Source organism: Papio anubis, chromosome 1 (assembly GCF_008728515.1).
Source record: "Papio anubis isolate 15944 chromosome 1, Panubis1.0, whole genome shotgun sequence".
Classification (NCBI taxonomy): Eukaryota; Metazoa; Chordata; class Mammalia; order Primates; family Cercopithecidae; genus Papio; species Papio anubis.
In genome coordinates, this window is record NC_044976.1 from 157280680 (window position 1) to 157301541 (window position 20862).

Sequence of the window (20862 nt, forward strand, 5' to 3'; positions counted from 1 at the left end):
TGATAATTTTATTTATTTTTTTGACACAGGGTTTCTCTGTCGCCCAGGCTTGGAGTGCAGTGGTGAGATCTAGGCTCACTGCAACCTCCACCTCCTGGACTCCATCCATCCTCCCACCTCAGCCTTCCCAGTAGCTGGGACCACAGGTGCACATCACCATGCCTGGCTAATTTTTTTTATTCTTTGTAGAGACAGGGTTTTGCCATGTTTCCCAGGCTGGTCTTGAACTCCTGGGCTCAAGTGATCCACCTGCCTCAGCCTCCCATAATTTTTTTTTTTTTTTTTTTTGAGACGGAATCTTGCTCTGTCGCCCAGGCCGGAGTGCAGTGGTGCAATCTTGGCTCACTGCAAGCTCCGCCTCCCGAGTTCAAGTGATTCTCCTGCCTCAGCCTCCCGAGTAGCTGGGACTACAGGCGCCCACCACCACACCCGGCTAATTTTTTGTATTTTTAGTAGAGACGGGGTTTCACCCTGTTAGCCAGGATGGTCTCAATCTCCTGACCTCGTGATCTGCCCGTCTTGGCCTCCCAAAGTGCTGGGATTACAGGCGTGAGCCACTGCACCCAGCCAGCCTCCCATAATTTTTAAAAGTAATTTTTAGAAGAGACAAGGTTTTGCTACGTTGTGCAGGCTGGTCTTGAACTCCTGAGTCCAAGCAATCCTCTCACCTTGTCCTCCCAAAGTGTTGGGATTACAGGTGTGAGCCACTGCACCCAGCTGAAACTATCATTTTAAAGACTGGTTGATGTTTGGCCGGGCACAGTGGCTCATGCCTGTAATCCCAACACTTTGGGAGGCCGAGGTGGGTGGATCACCTGAGGTCAGGAGTTCAAGACCAGCTTGACCAACATAGTGAAACCCTGTCTCTACTAAAAATACAAAAATTAGCCAGGCATGGTGGCACACGCCTGTAATCTCAGCTACTCAGGAGGCTGAGGCAGGAGAATCACTTGAACCTGGGAGCTGGAGGTTGCAGTGAGCTGAGATTGTGCCATTGCACTCCAGCCTGGGCAGCAAGAGTGAAACTCCATCTCAAAAAAAAAAATTGGTTGATGTTCAGATGTTTACATTGAAACATCTGCTGGATGAGATGAAAATAATAGTAGTGGTTTTTTATACCACCAAATGGTAACTTTTATATGTACCAGTGCACTGCACTGACCATTTTCACATGTCAGCTAAATCTATCCTCACAACAACTTGATCAGGTGCGTACCATTACCCATTTTACAGATGAAGAAACTGAAGCTCAGAGGGATGAAGTAACTTGCCTGAGGGCACACAGCCAGTAAGTCATGGAGTTTGAACCCAGGTTTGTTGCACTCCAAACCTTGTGCAACACCTCCTAGGCAGTGTTTAATACAATCCCTTAAATAGGTCTAATTGATATTTCAGGTGCTTTTTATACATGATATCATTTTCCATTACAACTGCCCTGGACAGTAAGTATGGCTCATTCATGAATTCTGTCAACAAACATTCACAGTTCTTACCAGTGCTACCTAGTGGCATGCCTCCATTCATTAAAAAATACATTTGTGTTGAATGCATCCTGGCCCTGTATTAGGTACCAGACTAGGGCTTACCAAGGTAAATTAAGACAGTTCTCTGCATTTAAGAGGTTTCCTACCAGGGCTGGGTGTGGTAGCTCATGCCTGTAATCCCAGCACTTTGGGAGGCCGAGGTGGGCAGATCACGAGGTCAGGAGATTGAGACCGTCCTGGCTAACACAGTGAAACCCCATCTCTACTAAAAATACAAAAAATTAGCCGGGTGTGGTGGCAGGTGCCTATAATCCCAGCTACTTGGAAGGCTGAGGCAGGAGAATCGCTTGAATCCGGGAGGCAGAGGTTGCAGTGAGCCGAGATTGCGCCATTGCGCTCCAGCCTGGGCAAAAAGAGTGAAACTCTGTCTGAAAAAAAAAGAAGTTTACTATCTAGTAATATTTAACCAACTCCATTTTATAGGAGAAAAAAACTGAAACTTGAGATGCCTCGCAACTATCAAGCCACTACAGCATAACCATAGCCCGGAAGTGAACCCCCCAAGTGCAGGATGGAAGTGAAGTGACCCTTGTTCAAGCATTGTACCCAGAAGTCTCCAAAACTCTCCAGTGGGGAGTCATGTTTCATACTGGGGAATTGTGAGGGGGCTTCCAGGGGATTTTCCAGTAGTAAACAGTAGGAAGTGTTACCTGCTTTATTTCTAAGTGATCTTGAGGTATCACTGCAGTTCTGGGCAAGTCCCTTTGGACTTTTTAAAGGTTAGTACTTGAGTCTGCCAAGAGTCTTAGTGAAGGAAATTTCCTGGCCAAATGGGGTAGAAATCTGAACCCTCCTGAGGGAGTGGGAATGAGAGAGGTGGGGAATGAGAGAGAGGGGTTGCCCAAGGCGAAAAGAAACAAAAGCAGCCCAGGGGGCCCAGATTTCTGAGTTCAAAGAGAGGTGGCAAAAATGAAGCAGCCCAGCTTGCCGAGATTTGGGGAGCAAAGATTAGATTGGATTTGAAAGGTGAAAAAATAGCATTTTAAATTGGGAGAGAATTTTCTGGTGGCTGGGACTTGTCTAAAGTGTCTGATCAATTCAACTAACAACACTAATGGCTTACACTGGGTGAGGCGAGGTGTCAGGTACTGTGGCTACTCAGACAACAAAGGTGTGGATCCTGTCTTCAAGGAACTCAGTCTTTCAAGGGAAGCATGCATGGAAATCAATACAGTGCAGTGTGATATGGATAAGGTGGTATGTTAAGGGGCGGGGTGGGCAGAGTGGGCTTCAGAGAAGATATCTGCGTGTTAAAATCAATCAGAGCTTCAGGCTTTATTCTTAGGGTGATGGGGTTTTGAGAAAGGGAACTGCAGGGGCCAGGCACGGTGGCTCATGGCTATAATCACAGCACTTTGGGAGGCCAAGGCAGGCGGATCATCTGACATCAGGAGTTCGAGACCAGCCTGGCCAACCTGGTGAAACCCCATCTCTACTAAAAATACAAAAATTAGCCAGGTGTGGTGGTGAACGCCTGTAATCCCAGCTACTCAGGAAGCTGAGGCAGGCGAATCGCTTGAACCCAGGAAGTGGAGGTTGCAGTAAGCTGAGATAGCACCACTGCATTCTAGCCTGGGCAACAGAGAGAGACTCCATCTCAAAAAACAAACAAAAAAAACGGTAATGTCTAATTTATGTTAAGAGATCATTCTTCTGGCTGCTGTTTGAAGCAAAAATAGAAGCAGAAGAGGAGGCTATTGTAGTCCAGGAGGGAAATGATGGTAGCTTGGGGATGACGGAAAATGGTCAAATTCTGGATATATTTTGAAGGTAGAGCTGACAGGACTTGCTGATGGACTGCGTATAGAATTGAGGGAAAGGGGAGTTGAGGATGACTCCTCAGTGTGGAACCTCAGAATGTAGGCAGAGTCCTCTGGAGGAATTACTGGGAGTGGGGAGGTAGGTTCAGTAGAGCTGAATCAAGACTTCTGATTGTGTTAAGTTTGAGATATGTGATAGAAATCTAAGTGGAGAAGTAACAATGGAATCTGAAGCCCAGGGGAAGTCAGTCTGGAAGTTTAGATATGGAAGTCATCAGCATTGAGGTGGTGTTTAATTCCATGGAATGATACGAGATCACCCAGGTTAGAGAGGCATGTGGGTAGATTGAGGCCAACATTTAGAGGAGGAGGAGCAGGTCATGGTGTCCTGGCAACCTAAAGAAGTATGATCAGTTTCCTGGGGCTCCGGTAACAAAGTATTACAAACTGAGAGGCTTAAACAGCAATGTATTTCTGGAGGTTGGAAGTCCAAAATCAAGGTGTCAGCAAGGTTGATTCCTTGTGAGGGCTGTGAGAGAGTCTGTTCCATGTTTCTCTCCTGACTTTTGGAGGTTTGCTGGCAATCTGGAATTCCTTGGCTTATATATGCATCAACCCAATCTCTGCCTTCACATTGCTGTGGCATTCTCTCCGTGTGCATGCACGTGTCTGTGTCCAAATCTCCTCTTTTTATAAGGACGCTGTCATCTTGGATTAGAGCCCACCATAATGACCTCATCTTAACTTGATCATCTGCAAAGAACCTATTTCCAAATAAGATCACATTCACAGGTAGTAAGGGGGTTAGGATTTTACCGTTTGGGGGACACACTTCAACCCCTAACAGTCAAGAGGACTGAATACAGCAAAATGTTCTTGGTGACGTTGATAAGAGCTGCCTGAATGAGTGGTGGGGGTGAAAGTCACATTGGTGTAGGCTGGGGAGAGTATAGGTGAAGAGAAAGTGGAGACCATAAGCACCAACAACTCTCGAGAGGTTTCACTCTGGTGGTGCAGAAGCTTGGAGGGGTGTATATCTAGGGAGGGGTTTTTAAATTTTATTTATTATTATTTTTTTATTTACTTTTTTTGAGACAGAGTCTCGCTTTGTCACCCAGGCTGCAGGGTGGTGGTGAGCAGTCCTCCCTCCTCAACCTCCCGAGTAGCTGGGACTACAGGCATGAGCCACCAAGCCCAGTGAATTTTTTAAATTGTAGAGACAAGGTCTTGCTATGTTGTCCAGTCTGGTCTTGAACTCTTTGGCTCAAGCCCCCCGCCTTGGCCCCGCAAAGTGTAGGGATTACAGGCATAAGCCACCATGCTGGGTGGTCTTTTTATTTTTAATATAGGTGATATTAAGTTATGTTAATGTGAATGATCTAGTAGTGAGAGAAACATGTATTTTACTAGGGAGAAGTGATAAGAGAGGTCAGAATTATTCCTTGAGTAAAAATGGAGGGATTGCATCCAGGAGGCTTCTTGGGTTGTAGAGGGATTGAAGGCAGATTATGTGGGTCCAAATGCCAGTGGATTTGGTCAGGGAAAGATGAGGTGATTTATGTCCAGTTGTATCTGTTTTTTCTTGAAGTATGAGTGTGATCATAAACTGAGAATGTGTGTTTATGCGAAATGCTGGAAATTTGAAGAAAGAAGTATTGTGAGACAGTCTCAGAGTGTAGGAGAAGCAAAGCTTCTAGGGAACTGTGGTGGGAGTGTCTGGCATCGAGGAGATTTGTGATCACAAGTATGAAGTGAGTCACTCAGCATGCCTGAGCGATCTTCTTAAGCAATGATTAGCTGCAAGGGTGCAGGTGGAGAATGAGTGAGTAGTTGGATTTAACTAGGCTTGGACTTTTGCCAGGGAGTAGAAGGACAAGGGGGTAGTTTTAATACTGGATCATGGAAATTCACGCTGAGTAAAGAGGGAAATGAAGAGTGTGATGGATCACAAAAAGTGGTAAGAGCAATGGTTTGTGGTCTCTGAGGGGTTGACCGGCAGCTGAATAGGGATATCAGGGCAGTGCGGATTGGTAGGAGGCGGCAGCCAGAGTGGGAGATACTGGGATATCAGATTTTGGAGCTGGTGGTGACTCTGAAAAAATCAAGAGCCATATACCCTTTACCTCAGCCTGGCAAAGTCTTTTAAAATAAACAGAATTAACTGAGGTTTTAATTTTTTCCGGCCAAAGTGCCAGTCAGCTTGCCAACAGAAGGACTTTTTGTCTTCACCAGCCTGCACACGGCCTTGGCAACATGTTATCTCTGTGTACAGATCTGGCCTCCCTCTGCCCTCTTGCAGGCTTGGGAAGGCTGAGTCACACTTTTTTTTTTTTTTTTTTTTTTAAATTTTTTTTTTTTTTCTTTTTTTATACTTTAAGTTCTAGGGTACATGTGCATAACGTGCACGTTTGTTACATATGTATACTTGTGCCATGTTGCTGTGCTGCACCCATCAACTCGTCATTTACATCAGGTATAAATCCTATGCAATCCCTCCCCCCTCCCCCCTGAGTCACACTTTTCCAGCTGAGACGAACAAGGCAAAGTCACATATTCTCAGAGGCAGCTCTCAAATATTTTAATTTTTTAAACTTTTTTTCCATAAACTTGTAGGCTGTTGCTCAGGTTCCTTCCTTTCCCTCCCTTCTTGCCTTCTCCCCTCCCCCGTGCACTCTCTTCCCCCTCCCTTCCCTCCTTCCCTCCCCTCCTATAGTTCTTCCTTTCCTTTCCTTTCTTTCCTTTCTTCCTTCCCTTCCTTCCTTCTCCCTCCCTTCCTTCCTCCTTCCTTCCTTCCTCCTTCCTTCCTTTTTCCTTTCCTTCTTCCCCTTCCCTCCCTTCCTTCCTTCCTTCCCTTCCTTCTTTTTCTTTCTTTCTTCCTCTCTCTCTCTCTCTTTCTCTCCCTCCCTCCTCCCTCCTTCCCTTCCTTCCTTCCCCTCCCTCCCTTCCTTCCATTCTTCCTTTCCTTTCCTTTCCTTTTTTCTCTTTCTTTCTCTTTCTCTTTCTTTCCTTCCTTCCCTCCCTCCCTCTTTCTTCTTTCTTTTCTTTCTTACATCCCTTTTTCTTTCAAGACAGGGTCTCTGTCACCCAGACTGGAGTGTGGTGGCATGTTCTCAGCTCATGCAGCCTCAACCTCCTGGGCTCAAGTGATCCTCCCACCTCAACCTCCCGAGTGGCTGGGAACACAGGTGCACACCACCACACCTGGCGAATTTTTTGTAGAGACAGGGTTTTGCCATATGTTGTTCAGGCTGGTCTTGAACTCTTGGGCTCAAGCAGTTGGCCCACCTCCCAAGTGCTAGGATTACAGGTGTGAGCCACCATGCCTAGCCCAAATACTTTATGATTGCATTTTCCCTCTCTAGATCAACTTCTAACATAAAGAAGAATAAAAATTATATATCCAATGACTACATGGGGAAGGGGAGTTCCATTCAAGTAAGTTTTAAGAAATTGTTTTCAGGGGTATGTGATGTCAGTTGGTGACAAAGTTGACAGTGGAATGCAAGAGGCTTGGTCTTAAGGAAGATGACATTATTTTAAAGTATTATTACTCTTCTGTTCATTCAACAAACATTTATTGGGTGCCTATTATGTACCAGTCAACATACTACCTCAGTGGTTCTTAAACTTTTTGGTCTAAGAAAAAAGTTTATACTCTTAAAAATTATTGAGGGCCCCAGCCAGGTGTGCTGGCTCATGCCTGTAATCCCTGCACTTTGGGAGGCCAAGGCAGGCAAATTGCTTGAGCTCAGGAGTTTGAGACCAGCCTGGGCAACATAGCGAAACCTCATCTCTACTAAAAAGAAAAGAAATCCTAACTTGGCCAACCTGGTGAAACCATCTCTACTAAAAAATATAAAAATTAGCCAGGCGTGGTGGTGGGTGCCTGTAATCCCAGCTACTTGGGAGGCTGAGGCAGGAGAATCGCTTGAACCTAGGAGGTGGAGTTTGCAGTGAGCTGAGATTGTACCACTGCACTCCAGCATGGGCAACAGAGCAAGACTCCATCTCAAAAATAAAATAATAAAATAAAATGAAAAAAAAAAAAAAACAGATGTGGTGGTATACACCTGCCATGCCAACAACTTGGGAGGCTGAGGTGGGAGGACTGCTTGAGCCTGGGAGATCAAGGGTGCAGTGAGCCGTGATGGCACCACACTCCAGCCTGGGCAATACAGCAAGATCCTGTCTCAAAAAAAACCTACTAAGGACCCCAAATAACTTTATGCCTTTATGTGGTTTATATCTATCAATATTTCCTATTTATGAATTCAAAACTGAGGAACTGAAAAATGCTCATTTAGGCTGGGTATGGTGGTGTGCACCTGTAGTTCCAGCTACTTGGGAGGCTGAAGCAGGAGAACTGCTTGACCCCAGGAGTTCAAGGCCATAGCGTGCTGTGATTGCCCCTGTGAATACTCACCGCACTCCAGTCTGGGCAACATATGAAACCCTGTCTTTAACAAAAAATACAATAAAATTTTAAAATTCATTTAAAAATAATAAACCAATTACATGTTAATTTTTTTTTTTTTTTTTTTGAGGCAGGATCTCACTCTGTTGCCCAAGCTGCAGTGCAGTGGTACAATCTTGGCTCACTGCAACCTCTGCCTCCCAGACTCGAGCAATCCTCCCACCTCAGCCTCCTGAGTAGCTGGGACCATAGGTGTGCACCATCATGCCTGGCTAATTTTTATATGTTTTGTAGAGACAGGGTTTCGCCATGTTGCCCAGGCTGGTAATGTTCAATTATTTTTCAAAACATAAAAAGCTTAGCAAGAAAAGTGGCATTGTCTTACATTTCTTCCAAATGTCTTTAGTATCTGGCTTAATATAAAATGGCTAGAATCTCGTATCTATCTGTTTTTGCATTCATTCTGTTGCCATATCACACACCATGTATCTTCTAGAAAACTTCACTGTACATGCATGAGAAAATGAGAGTTAAAAAAGCTTAGAATTATTATGAAAATATTTTTGGCCTTAAGGACTCTCTGAAAGGGTTTCAAAGCAGGATCCCCAGGGGTGCCCACACCATACTTTGGGAACCACTTTGCTAGATAGTTGGATACAGCCCTCAAGGAGTTCAGGGACCAGCAAGAGAGAACATTTATAGGTATATGTAATGCAATGTGTTAAGTGCTCTAATAGAGCAGAATAATATAAATGCTGTGAGGGATCCATTAATTCTGGCTGGAAAGGTCAACAAAGGCTTCAAGGAGAAGCTGACATTTGAATTGGATCTTGAAGGATGAGTAGGTATGTAACAGGAAAGGTGAAGCTTTTCTTGGCTGAGAAACAGCATGAGTAAAGGCCGGAAACAAGGAGTATAGGTAAGTCCAGTGTTCCTAGAATATAACATGCATGAAGACAAGTGACAGAGGAGGCTGGACGAGTACAGTGGGAGGACAGGCTGAATACAGCCTTTATTCTGCAGGCAATGAGGAAACAACTGAAGACTGTGAAGCAGAACCATACAAGAATATTAGCTAATCTTTGTGCTCCTACTCTGTCTAGGCTAGGCATTGAGAAAACCTAGTTTTCTTACCAACGCATTGAAAGAGGAATTACTAGCCTCACTTTACAAGAAACAGGCTTCCGGTAACAAATTTACCTACTTGGATCTCTATTATGAAACTGACCTCTATTATTAATACATTTTTCTGAAGTTCTTAGGATTGAGATTTTCCAGAGGTATGGATAATAATACAGGGTAAACAACAGAAACTGAGGTCCTCTTGGCTTCCTAGAAAGAAGTGGTTGTGACGGGCATGGTGGCTCACACCTGTAATCCTAGCACTTTGGGAGGCTGAGGCAGGCGGATCACGAGGCCAGGAGATCAAGACCATTCTGGCTAACACGGTGAAACCCCGTCTCTACTGAAAATATAAAAGTTAGCCAGGCGTGGTGGCAGGCGCCTATAGTCCTAGCTACTAGGGAGGTCGAGACAGGAGAATAGTTTGATCCCAGGAAGGCAGAGATTGCAGTGAGCGGAGATCACGCCACTGCACTATAGCCTGGGCAACAGAGCGAGACTTGGTCTCAAACAAACCAAAAAAAAAAAAAAAAAAAAAAAAGAAAGAAAAAGAAGTGATTGTTCTTGAACAGGCCCAGTAAGGCAGGAAGAGCTGCTGGTCTCCTTCTGGCTCCTTAAAGATTTTTCTGCTGTCTCTAGTGCTCATAACTGTCACCCTCCCTCTGTAATTGATACCTGACTTCAGGAGTATCTATTACAAAGTTTTGGCAGAAATAAAGAAATGAACTAAGACCAAACTCACAAGAGAGAATCAAATACAGCAATTAAAATTACCAGACAATTTTTTTTTTTCCAAAGGATAGTGGTCCATGTTTCCTTTTTGGGTGTTGTATTCGGTGGTTCTGGTTGCTAAGGAAGTATTCATAAATATGATTTGAATATGTTGCCTGCTTGGAAGCATAAAAGAGAGGAAATAGTTCTGGGAACTGAGCTGCTTCTCTGTGAGTTTAGTTTGCCCCATATCAGACATGTATTTATGCAGCACTGCCCACCTTTTACATAAGATCTCAGGTTGATGGTCTACATAGTACTCAACAATAGGAGAACCCTGAAATACCTGTCAGGCTGGGCGCGGTGGCTCACGCCTGTAACCCCAGCATTTTAGGAGGCCCAGGCGGACAGATAACTTGAGCCGAGTTTGAAACCAACCTGGGCAACACAACGAAACCCTGTCTCCACAAAAATATGCAAAAATTGGCTGAGCGCAGTGGCTCACGCCTGTAATCTCAGCACTTTGGGAGGCTGAGGTGGGCAGATCATAAGGTCAGGAGATCGAGACCATCCTAGACAACATCGTGAAACCCTGTCTCTGCCAAAAATACAAAAAAATTACTGGGCGTGGTGGCACGCACCTGTAGTACCAGCTACTCGGGAGGCTGAGGCAGGAGAATCCCTTGAACCCGGGAGGCAGAGGTTGCAGTGAGCCGAGATAGCGCCACTGCACTCCAGCCTGGCGACAGAGTGGGACTCCGTCTCAAAAAATAAATAAATAAATAAAATTGGGCGTGGTGGTGCGAGCCTGTAGTCCCAGCTCCTCAGGAGGCTGAGGTGGGAGGCTCACTGGAGCACAGGAGGTTGAGGCTGCAGTGAGCCGAGATCGCACCACTGCACTACAGCCTGGGCGACACAGCCAGACCCTGTCTCAAACAAATAAATAATACAAATTTAAGACTACGATAACCCAATAATTGGCCCAAGGGGCATTCAACCTTCCATGGATTGAAAATATTCGGGAAAAATAAAGACAATAAAACATAATACAAATAAATACAATATAACACTAGTTCCATAGCACTTGCATTGTATTAGGTAATTTACTTAATCTAGGGGATGATTTAAAGTATCTGGGAAGGTGTATGTAGGTTATATGCAAACACTACACCATTTTACATAAGGGACTTGACCAGAATCTGCGGATTCCGGTGTCTACGGCGTCCTGGAACTAATCCCCATTTCATACGAGGCGATGACTGTACACACGTTAGTGTGTATTAGGCCATCAAAACGCCTCCGGGAAATTCTCGTGTTATCTTGAAAACCCCTTTTCTACCCAAGCCCTTTAGCCTAGAGGGCTGTTGGGGCGGTCGCCTAAGAGACCACACAGAAACAACTGCGCATGCGTGCATCCCGCCGGCTGATGCAACCCCGCGCTACCGTGCGGCTCTACCTCGAGTAAGGAAACCGACAGGGAAATCCGGCGCGACCAATCGGCGGCCACACGGAAGTGGGCGGAAAGCCCCGCCCCCCGGGGCTTTGAGAGAGACGTTGGGCGGCGCGGGGCTAGTGGCGTAGACGCCCAGCAGTCCTGCGTCTCTTCCGGCGGCTGGGGGGTGTCCCGCCGGTGCGCGGGCCCTGCGGCCATTTTGGGCTTCGCTTCCACCGCACCAGCCAACCTACCTAGCCCTTCCGGTGTCGCGTTGCTCAGGGGTTCTTCAACCTTCTGTCACTCAGAAAACCACCGCCGAGGCCGTGGGCAGGCTCCTATCGATGGTGTTGAAGCGTCGAGCCGACTAGGGAACGTCCTTTCCCTCCAGGATGGAAGTCGCATCAGCTGCCGCATATTGCGCGGGGTGTTTCTCTCTGTGTTCTGCCGTCCGCTGCCGCATCCGCTGCCCTCTGTGGCTTTTCTGCTGGCTCGGAGATCGGCCTGGAGCACCGACGCCACCGCTGGGCAAGGCCGAGACTCTGTAGGTTTCCTCCGAATCCCGTCCGACCTCCAGCCGCTGAGCCCCGCGGCCCTACCCGAGAAACTGCCAAGGAAAAGGAGATGGAGCCTGAGACAGGCGGATCGCGGAAACGGCCTGGCCCTCGGGCGGGCTTCCTGTTCTGGCCACCCTTTTTCCCTCGGCGATCGCAAGCAGGCTCTTCTAAGTTCCCGACGCCTCTTGCGCCGGAAAATTTCGGGGACCCCACACTGCTTTCCTCTGCCCAGCCCGAGACTCGGGTCAGCTACTGGACGAAGCTGCTCTCCCAGCTCCTTGCGCCGCTCCCCGGATTGCTTCAGAAGGTGCTAATTTGGAGCCAACTTTTCGGTGGAATGTTTCCGACCAGATGGCTAGATTTTGCTGGAGTCTACAGATCCCTGAAGGGACAGGAGAAACCAGCCGCCTCCACAGCGCAGAAATCTTTGAGTTCGCTGAAGCTCGACTCCTCAGACTCCTCGGCCACCAGTCCCCTTAATTGGCTAGAGGAGGGGATCCACTGGCAGTGTTCGCCCCCAGACTTAGAATTGGAGCTTAAGGCCAAGGGAAGTGCTTTGGACCCTGCAGCACACGCTTTTCTCTTAGAGCAGCAGCTAGGGGGAGTGGAGCTGTTGCCCTGTAGCCTTCAATCCCGTCTGTACTCTGACCGGGAACTTGGCTCTTCGCTCTCTGGGCCTCTAAACATTCAACGCATAGACACTTTTAATGTGGTATCCTATTTGCTGAGCCCCTCCTACCTGAACTGCTTTCCTAGGCTAGAAGTCAGCTATCAGAACAGTGATGGAGGTGGCGAGCTAGTCGGCTTCCAGACACTAACCGCAGAGAGCAGCTGCCTGAGAGAGGACCCTTGTCATCCCCAGCCGCTGAGGGCAGAACTCACTCCGGCCTCGTGGCAGGGATGTCCACCTCTTTCTACAGAAGGCCTACCAGAAATTCACCATCTTCGCATGAAACGACTGGAATTCCTTCAGCAGGCTAGCAAGGGGCAAGAGTTACCCACCCCTGACCAGGATAATGGCTACCACAGCCTGGAGGAGGAACACAACCTTCTCCGGATGGATCCGAAACACTGCAGAGAGAACCCAACACAGTTTGTTCCTGCTGCTGAAGACATTCCTGGAACCACCCAGGAATCCACTGAAGAAAAAATAGAATTATTAACTGCAGAGGTTCCACTTGCTTTGGAAGAACAGAGCCCTTCTGAGAGCTGTCCATCTTGTGAGATACCTATGGAAAAGGAGCCTGGAGAGGGCCGAATAAGTGTAGTAGATTACTCATACCTAAAAGATGACCTTCCCATTTCTGCCAGACCAGCTTGTAGTAACAAACTGATAGATTATATTTTGGGAGGTGCATCCAGTGACCTGGAAACAAGTTCTGATCCAGAAGGTGAGGATTGGGATGAGGAAGCTGAGGATGATGGTTTCGATAGTGATAGCTCACTGTCAGACTCAGACCTTGAGCAAGACCCTGAAGGGCTTCACCTTTGGAACTCTTTCTACAGTGTAGATCCTTATAATCCCCAGAACTTTACAGCAACAATTCAGACTGCTGCCAGAATTGTTCCTGAAGAGCCTTCTGATTCAGAGAAGGATTTGTCTGGCCAGTCTGATCTAGAGAATTCCTCCCAGTCTGGAAGCCTTCCTGAGACCCCTGAGCATAGTTCTGGGGAGGAAGATGACTGGGAATCTAGTGCAGATGAAGCAGAGAGTCTCAAACTGTGGAACTCTTTCTGTAATTCTGATGACCCTTACAACCCTTTAAATTTTAAGGCTCCTTTTCAAACATCAGGGGAAAATGGGAAAGGCTGTCGTGACTCAAAGACCCCATCTGAGTCCATTGTGGCCATTTCTGAGTGTCACACCTTACTTTCTTGTAAGGTGCAGCTGTTGGGGAGCCAAGAAAGTGAATGTCCAGACTCGGTACAGCGTGACGTTCTTTCTGGAGGAAGACAGACACATGTCAAAAGAAAAAAGGTTTGTTTCTTATCTTTTAACATGCCTGATATGTTCTGACTGTTTTGATATGGTTAAATATAGCAGCATGACTTTGGAGGCTTAGGAGTGCATGTGTTTTTGAGGAAGACCTCTAAATTCGTATACTTGCATTGAGAAATATGTAAATGACCCTTCTCTCCCTGACTCCCCACCCCCATGCACATTTTTGCTGTCCACAACGAACATACCAGCGTGTAGATGTTAGCAGGAAAGTGCCATTTTTCTTTGGGTTGGTAGTTCTGGACTGTTTCTTTACAAGCTTCAACTTTTCACACTTTTTAACGGACTATTAAACTTTGTGTATACACGATTTAATTTTTCTAGAGATTGAAAAGGTCCTGTTACAGCCATAGAGTTTTAAACTGATTTTAAATGTATGTTGTTTGCAAATACTTAATATTTTGTTTGCACATAACAAGAGTGTCTTCATTCCTGTCCATTACAACCCAAAGGGATGATGATATCAAGTAGTAAGTAAGATTTATTTGGTCCAATTTGCCATGAAAGAAAATAGTAATTTCAGTGGTTTTGACGTTACATGATTTTAATTGAAAGTCAAAGCCAATACAGGAAATGGTATTGCCTTTTCTTAGGAATGCAGTGCTAGTTATCAGTGGTCAGCTACAGTTAATATTAATAAAAACAGTGATGGCCACTTACTTGGTTTATCTTGACTAGTTGCTTCCTATTCCCAGGCTAATTTCAGGTTAACCTTATTTTGGGAGTGTTTTGAGTTGGTTTGTTTTTCTTTATAGTTGCTTTAACTAAAGTTATTAATTGAACTCTCCGCAAACCGAAAGGTGTCTATTGTAGAGGGAAAGTTTTTTTAGTTTTATATGCCTTTACTTGGAAAGAGAAGATAGTGGGTGAGTTATTACTGACCTCAGCTTCCGCCGCACTGGGGAGTTTCAGATGGACAGTGCCATAATCTCTTGGCTCCAAATGGCCAGCTTAATACTTTGAAATTATTCCTGGGTAGAAAGTATCTCCAAATGGTGATAATCTTACGTCTTACCTTTAGGGCAGAATAAGTTATGTTAAAAATTAAATTTTAGTTCACACTGTGTAAATGCCATCTCTCTGTCCTTTTAAGGGGCCCCTGACAAAATGACCTATTTAGAATGAATAGGTAAGAAACAAAGTGGGGCAATGGAATGAGCACTTGGCAGCTGGAGCCCTGTGTTCTCTGCTCCTCAGTGGTTAAGGCGGAGAGATTTGGAAGGCAGCCAGACCTGGCAAGTTACTTGACTCTCATGGCCTCAATTCACTCTTACTTGATGGGAAAAATAATAATATCTATTGTACAAGTTATTGCAAGATTTAAATGAGACAAGTAAATAAAATTCAGAATTTATTGCCTTGCCTTTAAATGCTAGCCCTTATTGAGAGACCTCAGGCCAGTCTCATGTCTAATTTTAGCTTGCTCATTGAGTAAAATGAAATGAGTGGAGTAGATGATACTATTGACTGTGAACTAGAAGCAGAATTTGTAAATGATTATGTCTGAATATGATAGAATTATTTGACAGCCTTTGACTACCTGTCATTGGTATATATGGAGTATGATGTATGGAATATATGGAGTATATACGATGATGGGTAGTGAGTCTAAAAAACCCTTCTACCTCTGTTTTCTTATCTGTATAATGATCCGTACCTCATAGGGTTAATGTGAGGATTAAATGAGATAAAAATGTGAAGCTCTTTGAAAAGAGCTGGTATATGATAAACACTGTACATTTTTATCATTTATCTTAATGACACAATGAATGAGTAGTATTCAAGACTAGAATGCAATAACTGGTAAGGTGTTACATACCTGCTAATTGTCCTCAGGGGCATCCCTTGGCCTGATGTAAAGGGAACGAAAGTAGTAGGCCACAGTAGGGTTAGCTGATGTAACTATTAAACATACTTTAAAGTGAGTATTTGCTTTTGGAGTTTGATAGCTTAGAAAGAAGCTTCATAGAAATTAAGTAGTGATTAAGTAGTAATGAGTAGGGATTGTCACTCATTACATGTCATTATGTATATTATAATCACAATTTCATATATAGGATAGCATATTGAATACAAAGGTTTTTGAAATCTTAACTACAAAGTTTCTTAGAGTAACACAGTGTTAAAAATACTAATTTTGCTGTACTTTGTTTACTAAGTAACTTTTTCTCTTCTGTATTGTTATTGCCAAAGTAATGATACAAAAATAGTACTACATGTTGATTTAAAAGTTGGAAAGTGAAAACATTTTCTAAAAGGAAAAAGAATAGAAGTAAGCAAAAATATTGTTAAAGCCTTTATGCAATGATAAAAACAGTGACTTCCGGGGATATGGCGGTTATTTTCAGAAATATTTTGCTTATCATTTTGAGGGAAGAATATCACAGAACTGTATTTCCCTAAGGATTAAAAAATAGCAGGGGTTAATAACAGCATGAAAAATTCAATTCCCCATCTGGATTCGTTTTATTAACACCAAAAGCCAAGGGTTGGTGGGGGATGCGTGGGGGCAGACGACTGTATGTGTGTATTATGCAGATACAGATAAATGAAGGAGATATATATATAAATGAAAGATATATGTCTCTACATGAAATATTTAGGTGACATTTGTTCACTATTTTATCCAAATGCCATCTAATCAGAACTTTTGTTTTTTTGAGACAGAGTTTCGCTCTTGTTGCCCAGGCTGAAGTACAGTGGTGTGATCTCGGCTCACTGCAACCTCCACTTCCCAGGTTCAAGCTGTTCTCCTGCCTCAGCCTCCTGAGTAACTGGGATTACAGGCGTGCGCCACCACGCCTGGCTAATTTTTTTGTATTTTTAGAAGAGACAGAGTTCCGCCATGTTGGCCAGGCTGGTCTTGAACTCCTGACCTCAGGTAATCTGCCTGCCTCCGCCTCCCAAAGTGCCGGGATTACAGGCGTGACAGAACTTTTTTTTTTTTCTTTAACTTCAGATATAGCTGGAACCAAATATTCCTAAGAACAAGATGTTATTTTTAGTTGGGAATAGTAAGATATTCTATATTCTGAAAAAATTGGTAGCATAAAGGGTTATTGACCTCAACGCTAATTGTAAGATCCTAGAGAGTTATTAAAATTAGTCTTTGTTTTTGTAGGTAACCTTCCTTGAAGAAGTTACTGAGTATTATATAAGTGGTGATGAGGATCGCAAAGGACCATGGGAAGAATTTGCAAGGGATGGTTGCAGGTTCCAGAAACGAATTCAAGAAACAGAAGATGCTATTGGATATTGCTTGACATTTGAGCACAGAGAAAGAATGTTTAATAGACTCCAGGGAACATGCTTCAAAGGACTTAATGTTTTCAAGCAATGTTAAGATGAGTTGGCAGCCTGTAGTCCTAGCATACACTACCTCTTACCTGAGAGGTGTCTTTTAAAAACAAATCTTGGCAGCTGTCCTTTGACTTTTTTTTTTTTTTTTTTTTTTTTTTTAGGAGGAAATGTAACTTGGATCTAGTTTAATTTTTTTTTTCCCAACGTATCCCACTCAGAAACATTCAGGTTTGAAGCCAGTCCTGATGATGAAGGATGAACTAGTGTAATTTCGAATCCTCCCTTTTTTGATTTAGTTGGATGTGCTTTTAAATGTCCTTTGCATGCATGAGGTGAAAAGGGGACCTTTTGAGTTGTCATTTTGCACTTTCAAAACTTATTTTCTTGGAAAACAATATTTATAGGGCTTAAAGCCCATTTTCATTTCTAATCTAAATTATGTGTGCCTATCTGAAAACTTTGGACTCTTGTTTCTTTCCCAAAATTCAGAAGTTAATGGGCTTTTATGTTTTTCTATGTTTTTTTATTTCAATGATTTGGCCTATCTACCGTAGGCTGAAAAATAACCTTGTGTATGCTACCGACTTAAAGTACATTATTTTGTGTCACTTTTTTTTTCTTGTAAAAATGACTTGGGTTGAAAATGTGTGTTAACCTTTTGTTTCTACATTAAGTTATACCTAGGATATTTCCAAGGATTGCCACAAAATCCACATGTGCAGTACTTTACTACTTTGGGAAAGCTGCATCTTTCTACCAAATTTTAATGTCTAATGTATTTAATTTCTTTGGAAACTGTTGTTTGGAGAGGGTTCTGTATGTGTTATTGTAGTTCCCAGTTTAATATAGTTCTTTGTATCTCTTTAACAGGTTGAAGTTGTTGCAGAATACTCTGGAAAGTAATAATTACATCATAATCATTTATTTTTTAAACTTAAAAGCCTAGCAATTTCCTAGAAAGAAAATAGGAGACATCTCAGAGCAATTTGGTTTTGGTGTATATGTTCTCAATAGAAAACCAGTGTTAACGAATATCATGCCTCAGCACTGTCACTTTTAAAACCTGTCAGGATCCCACTGTAAAATTGCAAATGGGCAGTTCTGAATTTTCACGTTTGAAATGTAAAATATAAACTTCAGTCAGTATCCAGGTTTATTGTGTCCTACTGTTTAATAAGGAGAGAAGTAATGGCAAGGCCTTTACTTTCAGGAAAGGATAGAGGTATAGATTAATGACTACAAAGTCTTAATATCTTTAGCCCAAAGCTTGCTTTGAATTAAGTCTTCGCATTGACTGCTTGTGTTTGGTTTATTTGTTTAGCTTTACAAGGTACACATAAGTTAGGCTGAGGGGTAGTTAACTCTTCAGTGGTCTGCTTTCATTCCATGTGCTTCCTGTCACAGGTAATGGAAGACATAAGTAGAATAGGTGACCTCTTAGTTTTGAACTTATTTAAGTGTGGGGATGAATTTTTCATCAGAAGTGCTTACAGGGTTACTACCTCAGTTTACAATCTACCTGGTCATTATTTTATTTGTGTCTGGTTCTGCGAACTGCCTCCACTGTTTATATATTCATAATTAAACACATTGAGAATGCAACACTATAAAAACTGGTCAAGTTTTTGCAGAGCCCTTATTCTGTGTGTTTTGTGCATCTCCACTTTAGGTAATCATAGGGAGCACATTTACAGGATGGTCTAATAACATGAAAACAGGCTAGTTTCAAGCAATAGCGATGTCGGTTGGAAAGCAGGCATCATTTGCCTTGAAAAACGCCTTTTGACAACATAATAGGCATTCTTTTAAAACCAGGCTAAAACATTTTATTTCCGAGACTTAACGGTGTGTTTTCTGTTTCTGAAACCTAGCACCTCTGTGTATTTGAAAATAATGAGACATGTTTCATTGGATTTTGGAAAATTATTCCCCATGGGATTCTAACTTCACTACCAAATACGTGAAAGCTTGATTAAGAGTTCTTCCATATACTAACCTCCTTGGAAGAAGTGATCAGAAGTTGATAAGAAGGACAGAAAGGACTATTTTAAAGTTGGACTGAAGGAGAAAAAAGCAAAATTCTTGTTTCATCCCAATTCTAGTTAGAACGAAGTTAAACCCCCATAATCTTTTTTTTTTTTTTTTTTTTGAGACGGAGTCTTGCTCTGTTGCCCAGGCTGGATGGAGTGCAGTGGCCGGATCTCAGCTCACTGCAAGCTCCGCCTCCCGGGTTCATGCCATTCTCCTGCCTCAGCCTCCCGAGTAGCTGGGACTACAGGCGCCCGCCACCTCGCCCGGCTATATTTTTGTATCTTTTTTAGTAGAGACGGGGTTTCACCATGTTAGCCAGGATGGTCTCGATCTCCTGACCTCGTGATCCGCCCGTCTCGGCCTCCCAAAGTGCTGGGATTACAGGCTTGAGCCACCGCGCCCGGCCCTAAACCCCCATAATCTTAAAGAGAAAATCTTTAGAGGTTTTAATTAAACATTTTACACATTTGAAGTCTTATTAATGGTGCTTTAAGTGTCAATGTAGCATGTAAAAGGCTTTGTACAGACAGGTAAAAGTTCCATTTCTGAGTAATAAAATGTAACACCTCTTCATGTTTGACTTGAAAACTATCAGATTTTATTTTTGTATAATTTAAGGAAGGTAAAGTTAGGGGACTAGAAGACTAAATCGGCTTCTACAGATCAATGATTTAAATGTAACTAGTGTGTTGGGATTTTATAGTTAAAATTATATTTGTGTATATAACATAACTAATCTGTAAATTGTAATAAATATATTTGCAATTATTAAATGTTAAATTATATTTTGGTTCAACTTTATATGTATCAGTATTTTACAGTGGTTTTGGAATTACTAAGCAGGATTAGTATAATTGCAAACAACATTATAGTAGTAGAAGAATTTGGTTCTTGAAGTATTATGAGAGGCCCTTCTAAGAAACTGAAGATTTGATTCTGAAATTGGCCCTAGCTTTTCAGTTCTGCTGCAAAGAAAATTAAACTGGATATTCACAGAAGCAATAACATTCAGATACTTGGCTTAGCCTAGTGCTTATGTAGCAGGGAGATCTCCGTTTTGTGCATTATTTATTTTTCTTTTTTGAGACAGAGCCTTGCTCTGTTACCTAGGCTCCATTGAAGTGGCACGATCTCAGATCACTGCAACCTCCGCCTTGTGGTTTCAAGCGATTCTCCTGCCTCAGCCTCCCGAGTAGCTGGGATTACAGGCACCTGCCACCATGCCTGGCTAAATTTTGTATTTTTAGTAGAGATGGGATATCACCATGTTGGCCAGGTTAGTCTCGATCTCCTGACCTCGTGACCTGCCCGCCTCGGCCTACCAAAGTGCTAGGATTACAGGTGTGAGCCACCGTGCCCGGCTGTTTTGTGTGTTATTAATCATGATAATCATGGTATTGTAAAATCATGATGCTCTCTCATTTACAAAAGTGGGCCAGGTATGGTGGCTCATGCCTGTAATTCCAGCACTTTGGGAGACTGAGGTGGGAGGATTGCTTGAGGCCTGGAGTTCAAGACCAGCCTGAGCAATACAGTGAGACACCTCTACAAAACAAAAACAAACTGGCCCATGGTGTCGCACACCTGTGGTCCCAGCCCATAGACCTAGTTACTTGGGAGGCTGGGGCAGGAGGGTTGCTTGAGTACAGAAGTTAAGGCCTGCACTGAGCTGTGATTACACCATTGTACTCCAGCCTGGGTGACAGACTCATCTCAAAAGATAAAGTCAGATGGAATCATGCTTTAATACTGGATACATGGATCATTGAGACTGCCTCAAAAGAAAAAAAAAATAACATCAGAAAAAAATTTTACTCTGAAAAGAAAGCATTTGGGTTATGGCAACCCTATTAATGGATTAAGCCCTATTTGGTTTATGGCAACCCTATTAATGGATTAAAGAATAATAGCACTCTTAATTCAGGTACTTTCAAGATGAAAGGATAATGAAGAAAAGTTATTAAGATACATTTCTGAACTGGAAGGAAAGAA

General features: G+C 43.4%; 2 protein-coding genes across 3 annotated transcripts; one reads left to right on the forward strand and one right to left on the reverse strand.

Moving 5' to 3' along the window:
- Positions 1-10624: 10624 nt before the first annotated feature.
- Positions 10625-11608, reverse strand: LOC103878503. The gene has a single exon (XM_009189139.2). The coding sequence runs from the start codon at positions 11200-11202 to the stop codon at positions 10900-10902; it is 303 nt and encodes a 100-aa protein (XP_009187403.2). The 5' UTR covers positions 11203-11608; the 3' UTR covers positions 10625-10899.
- Positions 10888-18446, forward strand: PPP1R15B (protein phosphatase 1 regulatory subunit 15B). Of its 2 annotated transcripts, XR_002517835.2 has the most exons (3): positions 10888-12931; positions 13423-13518; positions 16661-16836. XR_002517835.2 is itself a non-coding variant. In XM_003893245.5 (2 exons), the coding sequence occupies exons 1-2, from the start codon at positions 11608-11610 to the stop codon at positions 16880-16882; spliced, it is 2133 nt and encodes a 710-aa protein (XP_003893294.2). In that variant the 5' UTR covers positions 10888-11607; the 3' UTR covers positions 16883-18446. The 2 variants fall into 2 exon arrangements, 1 of the variants encoding a protein (XP_003893294.2); XM_003893245.5 differs by having other exon boundaries at positions 10888-13518; positions 16661-18446.
- Positions 18447-20862: the final 2416 nt, after the last annotated feature.